Genomic DNA, 25,453 nt, shown 5'->3' with positions numbered 1-25,453 from the left:
AATGATTAATTCATGAGTACTTTCTGTTAACAGTCTGTATTACCCACCATTTGCTGTTTTCTTTTTCTTATTGATGTTTGTTGTTGTAGGTACCAGCAGACAGGTGTTAGGTGGCTGTGGGAATTGCACTGCCAGCAGGCAGGAGGAATTCTGGGAGACGAAATGGGATTGGGCAAGACCATCCAGATAATTGCCTTCTTGGCAGGTCTGAGCTACAGCAAGATCAGGACTCGTGGCTCAAATTACAGGCAAGTGCTCCTCTGCAGACTGTCAGTCTGTGGAGCTCAATTAATATTTTATGGAATGTGCTGTGGAGGAGGGTCTTGTGAATTATTGATGACATTTCAATTACAATATTCCTTTAATTCTTTTAGTGGGGGACATCAAAGGAAAATTTTTACGAGACAGTGGAGCTGTAGGGCAGGAGAAATTAAACATGTAACACTTTTAATGAATTCCAGGCATTGAGGCTTCATTTTGCAGATGAGCCCCACTAGATATTTTGGGTCAATACAGTTGTCTAAGGTTAGCTTCTACAAATGGATTGTTTACAAACTCAATTATGTTAATATCAATAGTTTACACAATATGGAATTTTAAATGAGACAGTACTTTTAGTTCCATTTATTAAACTTTATATTAAAATATCTGTTTTGGCAGGAAACCAGGTGAGCATTACCGTAAGTACAAAGTCTATTCAGGGGGAAAGTTGGAGCTCTGGAGAAGCCATCCTCCGAAATTTCTTTTATAATCAGTGTGGATGAGAGCATGTAGAGAAAGTGACTTTATAATGACATTACTTGTCTCTTCACTGTGCTTTCTACTTTTCTACATCTTTCAGAAGTTCATATAAATTCTAAGGCCAAAGCCTAAATGACTGTCTAAAATGCTAAAATGCTAGAAAACTGTGTTCAGATTTTAGTCTTTATTCCCTTTAGGAATTGAAATAAACTGAGAAAGCTTTAGTATCCTGAAAGAATAAGCATTTCAAACTGTTTGGTGTGATAGCACTGCAGTACTTTATCTTGAAATCAGTACAATAGTGTTTGATATCTAAGCTGTATATTTGCTTTATATAACTTAGTGTTGGTAAAAATAATGCTAAGTAAGTTATGTGGGTTATTTAATCTTGAACCCAGTTAGTCTGAGAGCTACTTAGATTCCAATAGACTTGTCTAAGGAGTTAACAAAAAGATATTTACTAGATGGTTTTATTGTAGAAACCTTAGGCACTCTCTAGATATGCTTGGAGATTCCTTTAAAATTGTGTCAGTGTGCCCAACATCAGCAACTGCAGAAAGTTCCTGTGCTGTTCTCTGGGTCATCAGCAGATAAATGTTCAGGAGAGAGCCGAATATAAACCGTAAACTACTGAATGAAGAACTTTATTTTTGGTCTTTCGAGTTTAGTGCTTTGTATTTAACTCTTTTATTAATTTAGCTGATCAGCACGTGTCATGAGGAGTCAAGTTTTAGAATATTTTATAAATTTCATATAAATGTGGGAAAGGGAAAAAACATTTGGAGATTTTAAAATACTAAATATTTTGTTGTTATAAGAAAGTTGCACTGAAGCAGAGATTTTTCTTTAAATAATAGAATTCTATTACATTTTGCCTGGAAAAGCGTGAAGTCATTCCCACCCAAGTAAAAATTCAAAGTTAAAGAGATGCACATTAATATTTTCTTTTCTATGACTGCCATTAGTTTAGCATTTGTATGAATGCTTTCTGTGTTCTACATAGATAAGCCCTTGGATGGTTTGGCTTTGTAGTTCTGGTTGGGCTGTGTTCTTTTGTTTTTGATAACTAGAATACCCTGAGCGGCCCCAAGGTTTTCTAGGACTGTCTTTCTTTCCTTAAATGATTTCTGGGATTTTCTTATTTCCTATGTCTTTTCTTCCTTTCCTATTATCGTGAAACTTGTGTAGAATCTAGTACTCAAGGTCTAGGAAATTTGAAGTCATCCCTGCAGTGTAATTTTTTTTTGGGGGGGGTATTTTTCTGAAGCTGGAAATGGGGAGGCAGGATCCACCCGGCATGCCCATCAGGGGGCGATGCTCTGCCCATCTGGGGCGTCGCTCTGTCACGACCAGAGCCACTCTAGCACCTGGGGCAGAGGCCAAGGAGCCATCACCAGCGCCCGGGTCATCTTTTGCTCCAATGGAACCTCGGCTGCGGGAGGGGAAGAGAGAGACAGAGAGGAAGGAGGAGGGGGTGGAGAAGCAGATGGGCGCTTCTCCTATGTGCCCTGGCCAGGAATCGAACCCGGGACTCCCGCACGCCAGGCCAACGCTCTACCACTGAGCCAACTGGCCAGGGCCCCTGCATTGTAATTTTGATCTAAAAATTAAAACATGCTCTCTTGAGTAGTGACAGTTCTACTAGAGCCGTGACAGCGAACCTTTTTATAAAAACTGCCCACTTTTGCAGTGCTGGTCAATCTGGTCCCTCCCGCCCACTAGTGGGCAGCCCAGCTCTCATGGTGGGCAGTAGCGAAGCAACCGAACGGTGCCATGATTGGCCCACCATGAAAGCTGGAACTCCCACTAGTGGGCGGGAGGGACCAGGTTGACCAGTACTGCAAAAGTGGGCGGTTTTTATAATAAAGTTCGCCATCACGGTCCTAGAGTGAAGTCAGGGCTGAACAACGGCTGTAATCAGTTAACTATCGATGCTCATATCCTTTTTTCCATAATGATATAGTGTGGCATGTTGGACTATAGCCCAGATCATCTTCATTAAAATAGTATCGGTAGATGTAGCTCCCAGAATGTGGTTGTATATCATCAAAACAGCTGGCTCTTCATGAATAGAAGTGTACGAGGGACCCCGCCACTTCTGTGTGCCAGAGCAGATTGTATGACAGTTTATAACACGTTCTCTTATGCAGCTGAGTAAAGTTAGAGTTTCCTCTGTGTTTGTGTCCTAAAGAGTGAGTCAGATGAATAGTCAAGTTTAAATGAAACTGAATTGTCAAGTGCTGTAAGTGGGCATTGTTTCATTTGTTGTGTGTTTCCTCTCAATTCCTATAGACTGTAGATTTTTGGGCCCTAATTTGAGATGGTCTTAGTGTGTCAGTTTTAAGGTCCATGATTGTTAAAAAGTTTCTGGGATAGAAAGAAGAAATGTGTAATGGTAAAAGAAGTTGTGTTTTTTTTTCCCAAATGTATTTTTTGTTTGTTTGTTTGTTTGTTTTTCATTTTTCTGAAGCTGGAAACAGGGAGAGACAGTCAGACAGACTCCTGCATGCGCCCGACCGGGATCCACCCGGCACGCCCACCAGGGGCGAAGCTCTGCCCACCAGGGGGCGATGCTCTGCCCATCCTGGGCGTCGCCATGTTGCGAGCACGGCGGAGGGGTGGAGAAGCAAATGGGCGCTTCTCCTGTGTGCCCTGGCCGGGAATCGAACACGGGTCCTCCGCACGCTAGGCCGATGCTCTACCGCTGAGCCAACCGGCCAGGGCCCCAAATGTATTTTGTATGTGTGTGTGTTTTTGAGAAGCAATCTGCCTCACTATTTCCCCTTCTCTCACCTAAAAAAAAAGAAGAAAGAAACATATTAAATTTGTACTGGTTGGTCTCGTGTTCCTAGTTTATAATATACATGCTATCTTATTTTCACTCTGCTATTCTGATAGACCCCCCACACACACACCCTCCAGATTTTGTGATGGAGAGGAGATACATAATTTATCTTTCAAACTTCAGTTAATACTTCAACGTCTTGGGTATCATTTAGTAAATTCCCAATTACAAATAAATGGCCTGAAAAAGTTAATAAACTTTCAAAGGTTGATATTTTACTTTGTAATTTCTGGTAAGTTTTAAGCTATTAATAACAAATTTCCATTCTGTAGGTGGAAATATTTGACCCTGGAACTATTGACTTGTCCTAAATTCATTAGATCATCAATGAAAATCAAAGATGAAAGGAACTATAGCCAGTTTGGTAATTGATGATAATCACTTGAGTACATTCAGCCATTTTTAGTGGTCATTTCACCAGTATTGAGGGCTGGAAAAGGGTGGTGTAGCTGCTATGACTGTTAATGGATTGATTGCCCTTCCGTGGTTCAAGAACAGTGTAGGTCTGCTCCTAGCTGTCCACTTAGCCTGAAAATGGAGTCTTCTAGTAAGGGGAGAATGGCAGAAATTAAAGGGCATAAGAGTGCCAGGTGGATGTTTAGCCAGAATAAAGTATTGGCCTTAAATGACAAAATGTGAGTCATTGTAGCAGTTTACAGAAAATGTTATAAACAGAGAAAAATGTAGAACCTTAAAAAATTGAAAAGCATATGTGTGTATTTAAGCTTATATAAAAGTGAGTTTGTTTTTAACTATTTTAGACAGGCTTTGATGTGTTGTTTCCTGATCCCTGCTAAGTACATATTGACGATAACTCTTTTGTTCCAAAACTCTTGGAGGATATAAGCTGGTGCATTTACTCCTTTTAGAAAGGGCTGTTGTCTTGGAAGGGGCCAGGGCAGAGCTATACTCTCCCCAGGGAGCCTGCGGGGGCCCTGTCCCCGTGAGAAGCAGGGTTCTTGGGACTTGCACAGGGTGTATGAGTGGTTTGCTGCCACTGGCTGCAGCAGAGGGCTGGGCAGGGCCTGCAGCTGGAGGGAGAAAGGACTGGGAAGTAGAGGGAGACGCTTTGTCACCTGGGAGTGAGAGCAAGCCTCAGTTAAGTTTCGGCTTGTTATTGTCTTAGAACTACAGGTATTTTTCAGTTTTGTAGAAGATTGCTTTTAATATTTCAAGCACTGTGTGATTTATGCTAATTTAGTTTTTTTAAGGTTTGGTATCATTTATTGAGCTGTATGTAGTAAGAACATAAAAATCACCCATGATTCTCCAACTCAGAAATTACCTTTTTTAACATTTCAATATATTTTTTCCTAACCCTGAAAAAAATGTTGTTTCTTTGTTTTTTGTTTTTTTAAATTTTTTTACAGAGACAGAGTCAGAGAGAGGGATAGACAGGGACAGAAACAGAGAGAGATGAGAAGCATCAATCATTAGTTTTTCATTGCGCGTTGCAGCACCTTAGTTGTTCATTGATTGCTTTCTCATATGTGCCTTGACTGTGGGTGGGCCTTCAGCAGACCAAGTAACCCCTTGCTCAAGCCAGTGACCTTGGGCTCAAGCTGGCGAGCTTGGAGTCTCGAACCTGGGTCCTTTGCATCCCAGTCCGACGCTCTATCCACTGCGCCATCGCCTGGTCAGGCAAAAAATGTTTTAATAAAGACAATATTCATTAATTATACCTCCTATGGTTTGGGCATTGAGATCATTTGAAGAAAGGCTATCTGTACCTTTAGGGAACTTAGGAAGGCTCTAATGCATGGTTACAATAGGTGATATGACAGGATTTAGTATGGGGTTCTTATCAGTGTGGATGCACCTTGGAAGGGTCCTTAGTCCTTCTGGAGAGAAAAGGACATAAGGAAGACGCGTAGAAGAGGCTGAGGTCTGAAGGACCAGTAGACAGTAGCTAAGATAAAAGGGTAAAAAGGGACAAGGCACAGGGTGAGAGGTCAGGGTTATGCTCTTATAGGAACTGAAGACAGTGCTGGCAGGTGAAGGGTGAGCCTCAGAGGCAGGTGTTGGGGTGGAGACCAGGAGAGGTGAGGCTGCAGAGGTGAGCATGTTGCAGATCCTTGTGGTTTCACAAGCCAAGTGGAGGTGTTTAAACTTTCCCAAGAACAATGGACAAACATTAAAAGGCTTTTAAAGCAAAAGGATGAAGCATTCATATTTTGTTTTATTGAAATGATCATGCTAGGCCTGACCTGTGGTGGCGCAGTGGATAAAGTGTCGACCTGGAAATGCTGAGGTTGCCGGTTCGAAACCCTGGGCTTGCCTGGTCAAGGCACATATGGGAGTTGATGCTTTCAGCTCCTCTCCCCTTCTCTCTGTCTCTCCCTCTCCTCTCTCAAATGAATAAAAAAAAAAAAAGAAAGAAAGAAATGATCATGCTAGAAAGTATAGTTGCCCAGGTAAAAGATATTAATGGCCATCACTGGAGTATCAGCAGTACTGTAGATGGAGAGACAGGGTGGCTCTGAGAGGGATTTAGGAGGCACTTGTGATGTGAACTCTGTGGGTTGGATATAGAGAAAAAGAGAGGCCTGGATTTCTGATTTGAGCAGCTGGGGAATAGGTGACAGTTCTTTCTTTTGGATTAGGAAATGTAGGGGAGGCTTACACTATGGGGATGTCTAAGTGGAGATATAGGCCAGCAGTTAGACCTCCAAGCATGTGGTACTTTGGAGTTCAGGAAAGAGATCTGGGCTGGAGACCTTGGCTTGGCATCTCAGTGTAGAGGGAGTAATTGAAACTATGGGAATTAATGAGATAACACAGGGAAAATAGTGCAGTGTGCATCTAACTTATTCAACACGTGTAGGTGAGGGGAAGAAAGAGTTTAAAAAGTGCCAGTGGCTGCTCCCCATGAGGGAGAGGTGGGCCGTTGGGGTCTTTAGTGTCCTCAGCCAGTCTAGGCTCCCAGATACCTTCCTCTTATAGCATGAACTGAGTGAGTATAGTGTTGAAGAGGTTCCCATAGTTAGTTTGACTTGCTTAATGTTCATCTTATGCACTTAACTAGCACCCAAGACTGCTGATGAATCAGCTACAGTCATGAGAGTGTTGCTGTGATGGGACATGGGCTCCCAGCAAGGCAAAGCTGGGATGGTCTCAGACAAGAGAAGGTACACTCGGGATGTGTAGACTGTGAGGTACTGATGGTATATAACGCATTAGGACATTTTGACTGTAAGCATATAAAACCTTATCTCAAATTGGATTAAACATTCACAACATGTGTGATATACCTAGAAACCACAGGAGTGGGCTATCGACACAGAGTGATCAGTAGGTTAGGGAAGTCATCAAGGAACCAGGTATAGGAAGCTTCTTCTCCTAAGACCAGTTCTCCTTGTGGTCCATCATAAGGTCTCCTTGTGCTATAGCCCAGCTGCTTAGTGACCACTGAGCTGTTCCCTTGTTCACATACAGCAGGAGAGACCCAACAGAGAAAGCTCTCCTCCACCCTAAAAGGTGCAGTCGCCTCTCCTTATCTGAGGAGGAGATGTTCCAAGACCTCTAGTGGATGCCAGAAACTTGGATAGCACCAAACCCTTTATACTCTGCTTTCCTATACATATATGCCTATGATAAAGTTTAATTTATAAATCAGGCACAGAAACAATGAAAAATAATAACTAATAATAAAATAATTGTAACATACTATAAGAAAAGTTATATGCATGTGATTGCTTTCTTAAAATATCTGATTATACTGGACTCACCCTTCTTTTTCTTGTGATGATGTGAGGTGGGGCAGTGCCTACATGATGAGATGGAATGAGGTGATGTGGGTGTTGTGATGAGGCATCAGGCTACATAAAGCTGACTGTGATACCACGGCAGTCTATCAGTAGCCCCCGCAGCTACCGAGTGACTGATGGGTGAGGGGTGTATGCAGCATGGACATGCTGGGAAAAGAGGTGACTCATGGATGATGTCAGCCTGTGAGAGTTCTTCATGCTATTCAGAACAACATGCAATTTAAAACAAATTTTTTATTTCTGGAATTTTGCATTTAGTATTTTCAGACTGAAAGCATGGAAAGCAAAACTACAGGTAAGGAAGGACTACTTGATGTCCTTCCTCACTCTGAGTGAAACAGTCTTCTCGGGCCCCAGCTCTCTGGTGAGTGCTGCCAGGGGAAGGCTGTGTGCGTAGGCTGTAGGAGCCAGGACTACTGCTCCTCCCCCTTCACTGTAGCCCAACCAGGTCAAAGTCTCCTCCAGCCCACGTCTGGAAAGGAAGAGTGGGTGCCTGCACAAAGTCATGGTTCTCCAAAGAAGGAGGGATAGGAGAAAGTCATGTTGAGATAGTAGAACTGAATTGGGGTGAATCCATACATAGTTTTGTTTTTCTAAAAGACTTATTATGAACATATTTCCAGGTTTTAAAATATTCCTCAAAAAGAACAGTAATGGTTATGTGATGGTCCGTCTTAATTAACTAGGCCTTATAGTATTTATTGCATAGTACTATTGTAAGCACTTCACAGATATTGACTGATTTAACCTTTATATAACCCTGTATGAACAGCAGTTTTATTATTCCTACTTTCAGATGAGAAACTGAGCTTCAGAAAGATTAAATAATTGTGCCCAAGATCCCAGACTTAGTGTGTACAGAGCTGGGGTTCAGACCAGGCACTGCTAACAACTAGTGTTCGCTGTATTAAAGACTGGGGTGGTCTGACCAACCCTTCTCTCTCTCTCTCTCTCTCTCTCTCAAGAATGAATGTCAAATTTATTTCTTTAATAAAAATTTCTTGATAAATATTGCAAGTTGATGTTAAAAGCTTTCTTCTCAAGATGAGCATACAAGAATCAATAGCACTACTATATAGGTACTCACAGTAACCAGTTGGAAAACATGGGAATATCCCATTCATAATAGCTACAAAAAGTATAAAGTACTCAGGAATAATTGACAGTGAACATTGTATACCTATTTATTTCAGGAGTTTTTAATGCTCTAATAATACTTGGCAGTTTTCTGTAATAAGGGCCAATGCTTCTCTTATTTGTGGATGTTTTAAGTTGAAATTGGAAATATATAGGGAAAAGGCCTACTTTTCCCACAGTATAATTATTTTGCAGTGCATATTCTGGTACATAAATGTCTCTTTGGGATTGCTGGCAAACGTGGGCTATTGTTAAAGCTCTTGCTATGTGTTCTACGAGGATGGAGAAGGTTACAACTGATGGACGTGGGCTTGCCACTAGAGACGGTCACTGTGGTGCTCCTCTGGTGTTGTATGACGGGAAGCGAGCAGCAGCGTGTTGTAAAAGAACAGGTTCAACATTCAAAAGACTGATCTGTAGGCACTGCCTCATCTGGTAACCACGCTGCCTTGGACACAGCAACCTTCAGAGCCTCCAAATGCCAGAGCATTTTTGCCCTTATTCTCCAGGGCTTTGAGATTGGTTGAAATTCTGTGGGTGAAAACTTTTGGTAGACTACAGAGAGTCATGTAAACGGAAGATATTCTGATGTTCACTTAGTTTAAGATGTGACGTATAATACCTTCATTAGTCTGGAATAGGGGAGGAAAGTGAAATATTTTTATTGTATAATTTTTGTTGGATTTTCTCTTACTTTAGATTTTTTTTTTTTTTTTTTTTTTTTACTGTATTAACTGGTGTTTAAATACCTGCATTCACTACTTGAATGGGGTTGTAGAGAGTTCATTTACTGGCTTTTAACCTCAGTAGCTTTTCTTTAAAAAGAATATCAATTAATTTACTGAGCTAGGATTTTCTTTTCTGAAGTGTTAACTTTTGTTTCTTTTTGCTTTTGGCAGTTTGTCATCCATATGCTGTCATTTATGGTTGTATTTTCTTCTTGGCTCTTTTGGGTGTAGGTTTGAGGGTTTGGGTCCAACTGTTATTGTCTGTCCAACGACAGTGATGCATCAGTGGGTGAAGGAATTTCACACGTGGTGGCCTCCCTTCAGAGTAGCAATTCTGCACGAAACCGGCTCCTATACCCGCAAAAAGGTAACATGACAGCACTTTGTACTTTTATTTTTGTCTTGTCTTAAAGCTCTCTGTTTTTCATTCTTGTTTTTTCTTTGATCTGTGTATTTCTGAAATACGTTTGTTTCTCTTCATGCATTTAAACTTGTTACTGGTTTAATTTAGAGCTCTGTAATTTATAAACAATTACGAATGTAGGCTTTCCCATTCATAGTCCCTAGTGGTGTTGAGACGTTGTTGTTATCCAGGGAAACAGCTGGGCACAGACAGGGCACAGGGTGGGCAGCACAAGTGGGACCAAGGCTCAGGTCCTCTGGGACAGTTACCTAGCTGATGAGGAGCACTCTTAACTTTAAACAGTTTTAGGAAGGTGGGTACAAAATGTAATATAATAATTCTTAATTGGTGTAAATACATTTGTTAATATGCTTTTAAAACATGGTTTTAATGAATGAAAGAGCAACCTGCCATTTTGAGAATTTTACAATTTGTATTGTTGCTTTTTAGTTTATTTTTTTTGTAGTTCTTTCAATCCTTTTTTTTTTTTCAGACAGGAAGGGAGAGAGATGAGAAGCATCAACTCATTAATTAATTGCTTTCTCATATGTGCCTCCAAGGGCTACAGCAGAGCGAATGACCCCTTGCTCAAGCCAGTGACCTTGGGCTACAAGCCAGCAACCCCACACTTAAGCCAAATGAGCCCGCGCTCAAGCTGGCAACCTTGGGGTTTTGAACCTGGGTCCTCTGCATCTCAATCCGACGCTTTATCTACTACAGCCTAGTCAGGCTGTTCTTTGAATCCTTGATCATCATATAAATATAAGCACTGTACTTTAATAGTTGTATTTTCTCACTTATTCATAATTTTAGCCACATTATTTAAAGGGAGGTTTATTTGTGTTCCTGTGGGTAGCATAGATATGTTGTATTATGCTTTTTTTCTAGTCTTTCTCATCATCTAGTTGGTAAGCTCCGTAGAGTAGGAACTGTGTCTTCCTCATTTTTGTACTCCAAATTCCCTATTCCTTATTCCCTTGCTGGATAAGTAATAATTGCACATTTTCACTGGGGTGCGCAGGTTGTCTTATTGACATGAAATGGTAGTTCATTGAGTTTTTTCTTTCCCGAGTCTTCAGAGCTCTTGAGTGAGCTCTTGTACCCCATAAAGAGCTAGTGAACGTTGGCCTTGCTGAGTGAGACACGTGGGAGCCACTAAACACCAGTGCTTCTGCAATTTTGTCAATACCCCTTTCCTCCAAATTCCCTTCTTGTTTGTGATTATGAGTAAGCAGAACTTTTGATACAAGTGAATTGGGATTATCTGTAGTTTGGTAGGTCAAGTTTGGGGAGACAGGATCTTCCTTATGCTAGCTGTTGTTAAAACCAACTGACATTGTCTTGAATTTTAAATGGTAAATGAAAAACAAACTGAATTAAAATATAATGCTGTGATAAAAAAGTGATTTTTATTTTTTTTAGCAGCGTGGAAACAACAGTTTAGATTTTTTTTTTCTACTCAAAATAAATTGTAACCATCTTGTCATCACCCTTGGAAACATTTTTCTTTTTTCACTTCCATTGTCTATTTAAACATTTCTTAAGTTTTGTATTGTAAAATTCAATGGAAAGATTCATTAGTTGATGTTTTTCTTTAAAAGACAAATTTTTCATAAGTTCTCCTTTATCTTTTTATATTTTTTTGGGCTTGTGAAGTATATATATTTTACACCTTCACCTAGATCATGGCTCCCCTGAATTTTCTCTGTAATTATAACCTGAAGAGCTACCTTCATGTAAATTAAATATTGACTACTTTGGTTCATTAATGGAAATAGCATTGACATTGGTCAGTGTTTCTTGGTAATGCTTGCTTCTTTAACTTGTTCAGAGGCAAACCTTAAAGAACAGATATTTCAGTTCTGTTTACAGGGATTCCCTGTAAACAGAGATTGTTTTGCAGACATAGACACACGCATGCATGTGGTTGCGCATGACTTTTCCAGGGTTTCACAGTTCACCAAGGACTTGACGTTTCTAACTTAACTTTTGAGGAAAAGCAGTGGACTTCTGTTTTCACTCTGACCCTTAACTCTTTCACCTGTTTCTTTTTCGTTGCAAAATATATCAGATCTCTAAAGATACAAGCTGTCAAGCAAAAGATCAAAATGATTTTTTTTTGCATCTTTCAAACCAAACTCTTGACTTAGAAACACCATCAGTTTATTATTTATTATTAATGCAAGTATCATTTTACTCTTTGTGATGACAGCATGTCAAAAATATGTTAATTCCTTGCACAGGCCTTGTTGGTAACACTTCCGAGATCAGAACTCTGGCTTCTGGATGCCAGCACCCAAGTGGCGTTGACCCCTGTCCCGTTCTTTTACACTTGTATGCATGGCCTTTGCTGCCTCATGCATACCTGTTATCTTACAGGTTTGTTAGATGGCAGTAGAATTCATGTTTCTTAATCACATTTCAAATATTCTGTCAGTGTCAGCCTGGGCTTTAACCTGGCCTCTGTTGTCTGACCTTTCCGTCCATGGGGAAGCTTTCTGTGTGCACCATCGGCTGTCCTTTCTAAATGAAATGTTGGTACTTGGCCATAGGGACATTCAGTGCTGGGGAAAATAGAAAAGAGAAGAGATTTAAAAAAAATACTTAAAAGGTCTGACCAGGAGGTGGCACAGTGGATAGAGCATTGGACTGGGATGCAGAGAACCCAGGTTCAAAACTCTGAGATCGTGGGCTCACCAGCCTGAGCGTGGGATCACAGACATGACCCCATGGTTGCTAGCTTGAAGCTCAAGATCACTGGCTTAAGCAAGGGGTCACTGGTGCAGCTGGAGCCCCCCAGTCAAGGCACATATGAGAAAGCAATCAATGAACAACTAAGGTGCTGCAAAAAAGAACTGATGCTTTTCATCTCTTTCCCTTCCTGTCTGTCTGTCTCTGTCTGTCCCTCTCTCTGTCTCTGTCAAAAAAAAAAAAAAAAAGACTTAAGAGTAATAATGCCAGAATTGGTCTGTTTATCATTCAAATAGATTATTTTTCTTATGATTTGTTGTAGCTAGTATGGCAACATTTTGAAATTTTTGCCTTTAGAGAACATATTAAATGATCAATTTCTGAATGGGACACATCTATCATTCTTCTTCCCTAAATAGCTTTCCTCTTAGCTTCCCCCTTTCTCACCATTTTGTCTTACCTTATCTTTATCTTTGTTAATATTTTCTTTGACAGCATAATTGAGAATTATTAAATAAACACCCGACCATGCAAAAAAATATTTGTCTAATATTTTCAACCAAATGACCCAATCAGGTAAAGACTTTTTAGTCTTTTGAATCTTTTTTAATGGTTAGTTGAAATCTTATGTAACAGGAGTCAAAGGTTTTCCCTTTCTCATTAGGTTTTATGATCCTATTTTTCTAATATAAAGACACTTAATGTTAGTCAATTAATATTTGTTGAATAAACATCATATTCCAGGCTGTTTGGCGGAGGCCAAATGAATGTGTTGGTTTTAACTGACTGAAAAGCTAACCATTTTCTTGGGGAAAGTAAATATATATATGAAAAGATAATAAAAGAAGACAGTTTTGTGATACTTATGCTGTATGGGTGGTAGGGTCCTTACCACTCTGTTGTGAAGTTGATATAATTAAGTTTCCATTTGTTGGAAAATGTGTAATGAGAAGTTTCTTGCTGATTTTTTGAAACAACTGTCACTTTGTCTCTCCCACCTTATTCTTGTATGTAGGATGTAGTAAATTTGTGGAATATTTTACATAATTCAGAGGATTTTATCTCATTTTGATCAATTAATGATGCTTAGAGGCTTGAGAGAGAGAAATGCGTGACAGCACAAAGGTTTGGAGCCCAGGTTTTGTGCGAGACCAGGGTTTGAGTCAAGTCTGTCAGGTTACAGCTGTGTGACCCTGGAAAAGTCACTCAGCTTCTATGAACCCAGTTTTAGCTCTGTAAAATGGGAATTTTTAGTAATTATATGAGGATTTGTTGGATTAGTATGTGTGTGTGAAAAGCTTAAATTTGCTCAGGTAATTTTTACTGTTAGAAACAAAAGAATATTAGTAGTTGAGAATGAAAAGATTCTCTGACATTTTTGATTGATTCCATATAAATAACAAAAATGTTCATGGTCATTCACATACACACCATTTTTCCTCAAGTGCAGACACACTGAGCCCCAGATGGAAACAATGAAATAGAATGTTAAATTCTTTTTGGGACCTATCGGGAGTGATTGAAGAAGAAGAAACCACACAAAAACATGGTCATCTGATGAAACTATCATTTCTGTTTTCTGAAACACTAGAGGGAAAAGATTTGGCCTTGTAAAAAGCTAGAAGGGAGTAAAAACATAAATAAAAGGGCCACGTAGTCCCTCAAGTATCTTAACTATCTCAGACCCATTCCAAGTACACAAATTATTACACAAAGTGATGTAATTCCTATTAACTTTAGAGACAGTATATTCACCTGATACAAAAAATGATAGATGTTATGCTTGTTTTGTGAGGTATATTGTAAAATTATGTCGCTGGAGCCCCTTTTCCTTTGTTGTCAGCACAAATCCTTGTTTATTAAAGATTTAGCTGGAAGGAAATTTTAATTAATTACAGGTGCAGTCAGTCCTGCCCGGAAAGCTGCCATGCCGTGTTTCCCATGAATGGCCTTCATGTGCCTGTGTGCTCCCCTTCGCTCTCCCCACTGCTGACAGTGTGATTTATGGCTGTTGTTTCCTACCAGTTCACTGTTTGCTCTCTAGGAGCGATTGGTCTCCTGAGCCTTCATAATAACAGCAGCACTTTCACACACATCTTCTAATGACAACAGCACTGCATTCAGTGAGTCAGGCTAATTGCAGACATACCCTATTAATTGCAAAAACTAGGAGAGAGGTTACATATTTTACAAGCTTTTAATTTGAAACCACCCGAGATAATTTGTCTTAAGTATTTGGATAGAGACGTCTATAATATTCAACAATTCGCCATTATTGAAACTCCAGTCTGCAAGCAGTTACAGAGTTCTGTGATTGAATCGAGTGAAAACGAATAGTCTTAGATGTGTTTTTACCTAGAGGCATTAATTAAGTAGAGATTATCTTTACAATGGAGACATTTGCAAAGGTCCACATTTGAAGGGTCTGGCTGTGATCCAGTGGAAGTTTTATAAATGAGAGTGGTCATTTAACTTCTGCTGTGTTTCAGGCCCCAGGTGGTTGTTTTCCTCCCTTTTCGTGCTGTGCACACATGTAGCTCTGTGCACACACAGCTCTGTGCCTGCAGTGAAGGGGCATGGAGCATTCTGGGTTTCAGTTTGCAGTCGTCTGTCTTCTGCTCTACCTGCTTCATGACTTCTAGCAGCAGGGAAAATGGGGTGGGGTTGGGACAGCTGTCTACCCAGAATCTCTGTGGAACATTTAGACAGGACGGGTGGGGTGGGGTGCTCGACGTGGAGCAGTGCCTCTGGACAGCCTGCTTTGACAGCCATAGTGGTCGGTGGCCATGGAAACAGGGGTCAGGAAGGAATGGATCAGGCAGGTCCTGAGAGCTGGCACGTGTGTTGTGAGGCTGTGGGTCCCAAAGTCTTCACTGGTACCTTCATCATGAGGTGGAAGGTCAGGAAATGGTTACATCTGGTGTGGCTGTAATGCAGTGTTGTGCAGGCCCTGAGACCTGCGAGTAGGAAGGTGGGAAAAGAGCAGTGATGTGACTCTCCTCCACGGAACCTTCCATGGGCCTCGGGCCCTGTGGTTACTCTTTAGAGCAGAGTCACTAGCTCTGGGGGTCTGAGGTGTATTGTGACATGTGAGAAGACAAGTCTTCCTGTTGACTAACATCTTTCAAAATTTTGTTAGCCCTTGTTAAACCCTGTTGTACTCTATGTAATTTAAAAATGTTGTAATCCTGGTTTATTGTGATACCATTTTTGAAGATGTTGAATTTTATAAAATTTATATGATTGTGATTACATGAATTATTGTATTAGGTTTCCTGATATTTACCTATTCATCTATTCCTGTAATAAGCCTTATTAGGTTAATATATTGCTAAATTTTATTTATAAAGTAATAAATCTCTAATGTGTTATGTCTTTCAGTTTTGAAAACAGCATTTTGCTAGCTTTGTATTAATGATTTGGAATGTGTTCTGTTTTTTCCTGTATTTTGGAACAGTTTAAATAACAATCGATTCCTACTTTACTATTGAAAACTTTTGGTGGGAAGGACTTAACATCTTTTTCAAGTTCTTCAGTATTGGTAGCGTTGCTTTGTCTCATTGTTCTTGGGTACATTTTGGTGGTTTATTTTTTAACAATTGTCCTCTGTCAGGTGTTCAGGGATTTTGGCATTAGATACACACAGAATGGCTGATGTTTGCACTGTTTCTGCAGTCACTCCTGCCATAGTTCTCCCATTTAAGTACTAACCAGGCCCGATCCTGCTTAGCTTCCGAGATCAGTCGAGATTGGCAAGTTCAGGGTATGGTTGTAGACGCCTTCCATACTTCTCAGGCTGCGTGGCTGAGTCTGTGTTCCAGCTGAATCTGTAGAGGTTTGTCAGTTAGTTCTCTCTGGTCTTTTCAAAGAATCGTTTAGTTTTTGCTTTATCACTTCTACCAGGTTTTTTCTTTAAGAGTCACTAATTTTTGTTTTTGTTATTTATCCTCCCAGTATCCTCTTTTAGCAGACTGTTGACTGCTGAGTTTGATTTCAGCCCTCTGACAGTGTAAATAAGGTGCATTCTGTGTGTGGCCGGCAGCTCTGCTGGTACCAAGCACAGGAGCTCACTGATGATGGTGCTCAGATCCTTTGTATCTAGGTTTTTGTTTGATATCTTCTCTCTTCTGGCCTCTGGAGCTCGGAGAGGCTGTGGTTGGGTCCCTTGCAGGCTGTGGATGTGCGCTTTGTCATGGGAGCTCGAAGGGCTATGCTTTCATGTTTTATCTTAGTGAGAGGTTCATGGCTCTTCTTTCTTTATGTTGTCTCCTTTAAAATATAAAACATCCCTCTTTTTTCTGTTTGGTTCTTTTTGTCTGATATTTATATTTCTTATCCTGCCCTGTTTTTGTTTGCATTTCCTTGATCTATCTTTGACAATTGCCATAATTTCATCTTTCAGTCAAGTCTCATTTGGGTCTTTTAAACACAAGACTGTGTTTTTGCAACACTTACCCAGTGGAAAATCCAGCTGCTAATAGCCCACTGTGCATGTGACCCCTGGCATGTTTCGTTCTTTCTTCCCAGTAGTGGTTTGCTAGTTCTATAATTTATTTCTTTTTTTCACACTCATGCTGAAGTAGCAACTATTAATCAGTAAGTGGGCATAAATGGTTTACAAATGTGTGTCAACCTGTTTTTCTCTTGCATTTAAGACTTAAACAGCATCTGTGACCTATGCCCCCCTGTCTACCCTTGGAATAGGTGGGATTTTTAGTACTCTTTTATTTTCCCCTATTCTTACTCTAGGTTTTGTTAAACTAAACCAGAATTGTAACAGTGCTTAAAAATATATTCCTTTTTATACTTTAGGTCATTTTATAAGTTTCATTAGTATTTAAAAGTTTTAATATGTATTTATTGTTTTAATAATTTATTTTAAGAATTGGTATGCCTATTACATGTAATTTTCCCTTAAATTTTTTCTTTTATAGTAAAGTAGGAAGCAGCGTTTCCTAATACTTAGTTAACACTATCTTTAGAGTTGGCTTCTTTCCTGTATTTAAATCCTGACTCCACCACTTAGCAGCTGTGCGACCTGACACGTCACTCTCTGTCTCGGGCCACTGTGCCCTCTCAGATGGAGTTTAGTGACAGAACTGCCCTGTCAGTATGGACTGAGTGCACATGTGTAGTGGCTGTGCCGGGTGGGAACACTGCTGTCTGCAGGCCCGTGTGTCCCCCAGGACCGCCGCCCTGCTCAGATGCACGCAGTGCTGGACCAGCCCCACACTTGCTGGTGTGCTTTCCCTCCTGGCCTGCCTGAAGCTGGGATTCGTTTTTCCTTGTGCATGACGTTCATTTGGATCTGTGCAGAATTCCAATCACTGCTTCCCCTGGAAGTATGGAACGATTTTCCCTCTGTGTTCTGAAATTTTAATGTTGCAGAGATTTTCAACACAGGTGGAGTCTTTCCTCTGAAGGGAATCTTCTTGTTTTCTTTAGTAGAAGCTACTCACTCTTTAATTTTGGAATTCAGGCATCTCATAGGGATATGCCTAAGTCTGAGTCTTTTCAGTGTTTCTGGGATATTTTGCTCTATAGACCCAAGTGTCTCCTCAGAATTTTTTTCTGCCATTTTAAAAATACTTGTTTGATATCATTCTACTCCATCTTTCTGGAATTCATGTGATAGAGCTCCTGGATTTGTTTTTCTTATCTCCTTGGCTTTTCTCTCATCTTCTTGCTTTTGTTTTAAAATCAGTCACTTTTTATCTACCTTGTTTTAAGTTTAACAAGGATTGACACAGAGGGTGTTTTTTACTTAGCTTGGTTGAAATAGTTGTATTCTCTTAATTTTTATTTATTGGGTTGAAAAATCATATGTAATGATATCTATTTTGTTCACCCCATGACACTGTCATGTACAATGCAATACATAACATTTTTCAAATTTCTTGTCTTAAATGAAACATGTGCAGCTATGTTCTGAATATTCAAGAAAACAAAAACGATACATTATTAAATTCTAAAAATAATTTTAAAAAAAGAAAGAAAAATTGAGTAAGCATTAGTATGTTATAGTGTTTTGTGGTCTTCTTCGGAGCTTCCCCCTCCAACAGTGGCTATGTTAGTATTTACTACATACAAGTGAATGAAACATACAGTAATCTTCCATTGCTGATAATGTATAGTTACAATTGTATGTATTATGTTGGTATACATATTTATAAAGTGCTTTAGATTACATCATGGTTGGAAGATTGTCATTTTAAGAGTCATGCTTATTTAATTTAATGTCTTATTTAAAACTGGCTTTACCACTGTATCATCATTGTAGGAGAAATTAATTCGAGATATTGCTCATTGTCACGGAATTTTGATCACTTCCTACTCCTACATTCGGCTGATGCAAGATGGTATTAGTAGGCACGACTGGCACTACGTGATCTTGGACGAAGGACACAAAATCCGCAATCCGAATGCTGCGATCACCCTTGCCTGCAAACAGGTAGGACATTTTATAACACATGGTTTCCAGGCGGGAAACAGTGTTTAACTGAGAATAAACTCCCTGATCTTAGTAGCACATTTACTGAATCTTTTTGTGTGCTTTTGCATAAGGAATTTGAAATATACATTTTTGCCTTAATGCAAGAAATTCTTTATTTTTGCTCTGAATCATGTTTTTTAAAATTCTAATTGTTCATATTACCTAATATTACTTAAAGTCTCTTGTAGGGATCAGTTAGAATGAAACCAAATCCAACTCAAATCCATAGTATTCAGCTTGAACAATAAGAAAAAAAATTTTCCCTATGTAATCAAAGAATTAAATTACATAAAATGTCTTCTATGTTTTGGAGAAAACCAAAATGATACCTAAAGGGGTTAAGTAACCCCCTTGATTGAGTGGGTGTGTTTTGGGGTGGGGCTGGCGATTGTCTGTTAGAAGGTGACTTTACTAAGCACATGTTCTCTCCACAGTTCCGCACCCCTCACCGCATCATCCTGTCTGGCTCCCCGATGCAGAATAACCTCCGGGAGCTGTGGTCGCTCTTTGACTTTGTCTTCCCAGGAAAGTTGGGCACGTTGCCCGTGTTCATGGAGCAGTTCTCAGTCCCCATCACTATGGGAGGGTATTCAAATGCCTCCCCAGTACAGGTAACGCTTTAATATTATGCTTTGTAGCCAAGTCATTTAGAATATAAGAGAAATGGCCAAGCTTGTAAATTGGTATCTGATAAAAATCACAAAATCATTTTTGCTCGATTGCTCATATTTCTCCAGGTGAGTTAAAAATCATGTGAAATATTCAAGAGCAGTCAGAAATAAATGAAATGAGTGAATCCATTCTGGACAGCATATAATTTATTGCAAATTGGGGTAGTGGTATAAAGTCTTAGAAAGGGGGAAACCAGAGAGAATTGTTCAGGGTAGACTTACTGAGATGGGCATCCCTCATCCTAATGAGGGGAAGCAGGCCAAGAAGAGCAAGGGTGTTAGATAAAGGCAGCAGCCACAATATGTTTCCATGGCAGTGAGGAGACTTACTTGATCCGACTGGAGATGCTGGTGGGAAGGAGCAGGAAGCTCTGGGCTCTGGAATGGGAGCCTAGAGAGAGGACAGAGCCCTGAGGCTGTCTTCGGAGGAGGCTGCAGGAGGGCTGTTCTCAGAGGCTGCTCTGGCTGCAGGGTTAGGACAGGAAGCTGGCACTGAGGGACCTGCAGGAGTCACCAAGGGTGAGGATGGTGACGACTAGGATCTGCGTGGTGGCCCTAAGGAAGAAGGTGGAGAGAAGGGGCCTCCAGAGGCAACTTTTCAGGTGGAATGACAAGATGTGGAGGCTGGTAAGATAGAGGAAGTAGGGTGGGTGGTAGTGAGGTTATTGCAGCTGACCCCAGAGATTGTCAGCCTGGGTGGCTCATAGACTGGAGCTGTCACAGGCAGGAACACCAGGACGAGGTGCTGACCAGAGGGCAGCCCCAGCCTAGGGGAGGGCAGGGTCCTTACAGCCTGGATGGACTGAACCACAGCCACAGGAAAGCCTTTCACCAGAAGACAGGTTCACATGTTTTAAATTCTCAGTTAAAGTATTTTAAACCTTTGAAATGAGAGGATTGTCAGCAACATTAATAACTTGTGCATTTGAGACTGAATAATTTTAATTAACTCTTGTAAGGGCTCTCTTCCTCTACTGACTCCCTGTTGTTCTTCATTTATGGTGTTCTCTTTTACACTTCTGTGTGTGTGAGTATATGTGTGTATGTGTGAGAGGGACAGATAAGGACAGACAGACTAGAAGGGAGAGGGATGAGAAATATCAATTCTTTGTTGTGGCACCTTAGTTGTTCATTGGTTGCTTTCTCATATGTGCCTTGACTCGGGTGGGGGCTATAGCAGAGCAAGTGACCCCTTGCTCAGGCTAGCAACCTTGGGCTTCAAGCCAGTGACCTTTGGGTTCAAGCCAGTGACCATTGGGTCATGTCTGTGATCCAACGCTCAAGCCAGTGACCCTGTGCTCAAGCTGGGGAGCCCATGCTCAAGCTGGCGACCTCTGAGTTTCAAACCTGGGTCCTCTGTGTCCCAGTCTGACTTGATCCACTGTGCTACCGCCTAGTCAGGCTTTTTTTTTTTTTTTTGTCTTTTACACTTCTTATTTTGAAATAATTTCAAATTGAACAGAAAATTGCATGAATCATAAAAAAAACTCCTATGTATTCTTCACTCAGATTCACCAATTCTTAGCATTTTGCTAACATTTTGCCACATCAGAATGAGGAGGAAATTTCATATTGAGATATATATATGTATGTGTATATATATATATATATTTCTTTTTTTTTTTTTTTGAACCGTAAACTTTTATTACTGGAAAATGGAATGCCTCATTACAGAAACCTTGTTTCAAAAATGGCAGAACAAGAACACGCTTATTTATTTTTTTAAAAAAGTGAGTTCACATATTACAGAGCTACAACATGGTGGCAGGATTTGTTTTTTGTTTCTTAAAAGATTCCACAAGTTCAAGGTAACTGGCTAAGAGATTCAACAGTGCATCTGCCTACCTGAACACGTGGAAAGAGTGGGGTTTAGTAGCGGCGAGTGAACTGGGGGTATGGGTGGGGGTGGGGGGGGGACTCTGCTGCCCGGGTCCTGGCCGGGCAGTCCTCCACCTTCCAGTCCTCCACTGGGCACCACATGGCCCTGGGAATGCCCACCTTGTGCAAAGCCGCCTCGCCTAGCCACCTGGCGTGCTCCCGGCCGGCCGTGCCTGTGTTGACCATGCCCGGCCATACACACTCCTGGTGCTCTTCTAGCCTCTGACTGTGCTCCGTCCAGTCATGTCCACCCCTAGGTGGAGGTGGTGGTCCCCGGCCCTCGCTCATTCTCTTGTCCGAGCTGTAGCTCCCCCAGCCATCTCGAGAGTCCGTCCCGGCTGTGGCGCTCTGGTGGGCCTCCATGCCCATCTCGTTCTCCCATCACTGACCTTGATTGAGCCTTCCCTCCTTTCGACTGCATGGTCTTGGTACTGGCCTAGGTCTCGATGGTCAACATCATGGAAGTGGTGATCATACCGAGAGAAGTCTGGGCGGTACCTATCCTCTAGGGACACACGTTTTCCTCCTGGCCAATAGGCATCATCTCTCCGCCCATCATCATGGGGCCTCCGGAGCCCCTGCCGCTGCTCCTGCTCGTAGCTGCCCCTGGGCGCAGCTCCTCCCGCTCACGGTGGATGCACTTCTGCTCCTTCCTGCGTTCCGCTCCATGCGCTCGCGCTCCAGGAGATGCCGCTGGCACTCAAGTTCCATGTGCTCCCGCTGCAGCCGTGCCTTCTCCTTCCAGGCTTCCAGGCGCTGCTCCCGCTCTCGCAGCCTTTCCGACTCTCGGATTTCCCGTTCCCACTGCCTCTGGCGCTCTCACTCTCTTTGCTCCTTGATTTTGTCAAACGACAAAATGTCTTTCTTCTCTTTGCTTTCTGATTTGCGATCCTGACTCTTGGAGCTTCTTTCTTTTGATCTGCTTGTGGTTTTCACACTAATGACAGGCTCTTCTTTTTTTTTTTTTTTTTTTCATTTTTCTGAAGCTGGAAACAGGGAGAGACAGTCAGACAGACTCCCGCATGCGCCCGACCGGGATCCACCCGGCACGCCCACCAGGGGCAACGCTCTGCCCACCAGGGGGCGATGCTCTGCCCATCCTGGGCGTCGCCATGTTGCGACCAGAGCCAATCTAGCGCCTGAGGCAGATGCCAAGGAGCCATCCCCAGCGCCCGGGCCATCTTTGCTCCAATGGAGCCTTGGCTGCGGGAGGGGAAGAGAGAGACAGAGAGGAAAGTGCGGCGGAGGGGTGGAGAAGCAAATGGGCGCTTCTCCTGTGTGCCCTGGCCGGGAATCAAACCCGGGTCCTCCGCACGCTAGGCCAATGCTCTACCGCTGAGCCAACCGGCCAGGGCTGACAGGCTCTTCTTTTGATTTATCCATCCCGACTGTCCGTTCCATTCCTCTGCTTCCTGATTTGTTGACTCTGGACCGATTTGTGGTTCCTGGTTTCAGTTCGTCTTCATCTTTTTCTTCCTTTTTAATGTCTTCAGGCTTTTTCTCCTCCTTTCTCTCAACCTTCTCTTCCTTCTTAATTACGGTTCTTTCAGTTTTGATCTCCACAGAATGATGTCTGTCAACACTGGATACTTTTTCCTTCTTCACTTCACACTCCTTTCTGTCAGAGAGCTTTTTCCCAGCAGGTTCATTTTTGGCCTTCTCTACGGAGATCATTTTTCCATGCAGCTCAGTTCTGTGAAGATGGCTAATACACTTTGTGGCCTCATCGGATGTCGACATGGTAACAAAGCCATAGCACGGAGCCCCAGGACTGCGAGCATTGGTCACCACTTTGGCTCCGACAACCTTGCCATACTTGCTGAAAAGATTCTTCAGATCTGTTGCTCGAGTTGTGGAGGACAGCCCACTGACCCACAGATTCCTATCAGAACTGCTGCTGACACGACCTTTTTCATCTTTAATGACTGGCTTTATATCTTTTTCTTCCTTAAAAGAACTCATTTTCGCCCTCACTGGCTGAGGACTCTAGGAGCCGGAGGGACTTCATTACAAGCTTCAAAAGCAAACTTCTTCACGTCTTCTTTGCTATCTCTGGAGTCTGGGCTTGAGGCTTCCCGGGGTGCTTCCACGACCTCCTCGCTAGAGGCTTCTGCGCACTCTGAGGCTTTACTACTCTGCTCAACTGGCTCCTCTAGCCCTACAGGCTCACAGTCCGTCCTCTCGTCACCGCCTGTCTGCTCCACGGGCTCCCTTTTCACTACCGCTAACAGGGTGTCTGCCTTGCTCCACTGAGCTTGTGCTGTTGACTCGCTGGCCAAATCTAAATCACCCTCCTCCGGATGGCCGCTGCCAAAAAGGTCCTCTTCCTCCGCAAGCTTTCTGTCTGGCCCCACGCTACTTGTATGCTGTGCAAATGGCTGCTCCAGCTCGGAACCTTCTTCTTTTACTGGCTCAGATTTACAAGTTTCCCCCAAAATGTCGAGTATTTTCTCATTTTCTGGCTCCAAAAGTGGTTCTTCAATATCTGAAGGTACTTTGAAGTCCAATGATGAAGCATCCAAAGTGCTCTCGAAGCCTTCCCCATCTACAGCATGTTCTGTGAGCTGAGCTGGGAGCTCTCTCAGCTGTGTGGCCACATACTCTTTGCTATCACAAAAGGAATTGAGAATGCTGTCTGTGCCATCCTCCCCAAAGTCTGGGGCACTGCTGTTCTCGACTTCAGCTTCTTCTAGCATACTAACATCCATCATATCAATATTCTGCAAACTCTCAAAACTTGCTTCCACATCGTCCTGCCTGTCTCTGGAATCCTCTTCCAGCCCATTGTCTTCTGTGTTTTCTTCTTCTGTTTTCTGTCCTTTAACACATCTCTTCACTGTCCTCTTGTTTGTGGTGTCCAATGTGATACCAATTTCACCAGGATCCTGTCCTTCTTCCTTAACTGCCTTTTTGAGTCGCTCCATTACATTAGGACACTCTTGTTGCCACCTGTGTCCAGATTCCGCTTCTTCAGCTCCGCCCGCAGATCGATCACCCGCAATTCGCTGAGCCGCCGCATCCCTGCCTCTGAGATGACCAGACCAACAGCAGCCGTACCAGAACCTGAATCGCCAGGCCCCCCAACAGTCTCCGCCATGCTGAGTTTCCCATCTCCAGTCTCTTTTTTTTTTTATTGAAAGTATGTGTCATCCACATTTTGCCAGTTTTTCTGGTAGTAGCTGTGTCTTTTGAGTCTTCTTCATTCATTCATTCATCCATCCCTTCATTCATTCATTCATTCCATGAGAGGTGGGGAAACAGAGAGACAGACTCCTGCATGCACCTCCAGTGGCAAGCCCACTAGGGGGCAATTATCTGCCCATCTAGAGCCACTGCTCCATTGCTCAACAACAGAGCTATTTTAGCACCTGAGGTGAGGCCATGGAGCTATCCTCAGCATCTAGGGCCAACTTTGCTGGAACCATTCTAGCCATGCCTGGGGGGGGGGGGGTGAGAAGTGGGAGGGGTGGAGAAGCAGATGGGTACTTCTCCTGTGTGCCCTGACTGGGAATTGAACCCAGGACCTCCACACTCTGGACCGATGCTCTACTGCTGAGCCAACTGGGCAGGGCCTCTTTAGTCTCCTTTAACCTGGTACAGCTTCTCTAATTTTTCTTAGGCCTTTTGATGTCCTTGACATTTTAGAAGACCACAGGCCTGTATTCTATAGAATATGACTGACTCAGTTTGGGCTTGTCTTTCATTCAGATTGGAGTTAGGTGGTGCAGTGTTGGCAGGAACATCACAGAAGTGCCCGTGCCTTTCATGGTGCTGCCTGTCTGGAGGCACATGCTGCTGGTCTGTCCCTTTGTTGCTGATATTAGTAGGTGGTGGTCTGATTACTTGGATGAGGTAGTATTAGCCAGATTTCTAAACTCTGAAGTTACCACTTCTCCTTTGAAATTAACAAGTCATTTGTGAGGGAGCATTTAGAGACCATGTTATATTGTCTGTGCCCTCCTTGAAGGTCTAGTTTCAGAGGTCTGTGCACTGACCATTCTTGTTTGTTTTCACGTGCCTATTTCTGTTTAGGTCCATGTATTGTGGAATCCCAGGAAGATACTTACTGTGTCTGGCTGGGGCTAAAATTACGGGAGGC

The 25,453-nt window shown here is 42.2% G+C and overlaps 1 protein-coding gene and 1 pseudogene across 3 annotated transcripts in view; one reads left to right on the top strand and one right to left on the bottom strand.

The window, feature by feature from the left end:
- ERCC6 (ERCC excision repair 6, chromatin remodeling factor) overlaps positions 1-25,453 on the top strand; it is an 80,184-nt gene that overhangs the window by 33,122 nt on the left and 21,609 nt on the right. For all 3 annotated transcript variants that reach the window (XM_066242279.1, XM_066242278.1, XM_066242280.1), the window contains 4 exons: positions 90-248; positions 9,450-9,585; positions 18,593-18,763; positions 19,240-19,416. In XM_066242279.1, coding sequence (XP_066098376.1) covers positions 90-248; positions 9,450-9,585; positions 18,593-18,763; positions 19,240-19,416 — 643 coding nt within the window. The remainder of the gene's footprint in view (positions 1-89; positions 249-9,449; positions 9,586-18,592; positions 18,764-19,239; positions 19,417-25,453) is intronic.
- LOC136313409 (scaffold attachment factor B2-like) lies at positions 21,346-24,451 on the bottom strand (annotated as a pseudogene).

Source organism: Saccopteryx bilineata, chromosome 9, assembly GCF_036850765.1.
Source record: "Saccopteryx bilineata isolate mSacBil1 chromosome 9, mSacBil1_pri_phased_curated, whole genome shotgun sequence".
NCBI classification, from domain to species: domain Eukaryota; kingdom Metazoa; phylum Chordata; class Mammalia; order Chiroptera; family Emballonuridae; genus Saccopteryx; species Saccopteryx bilineata.
This window is presented reverse-complemented; position numbering and strand designations above follow the sequence as displayed.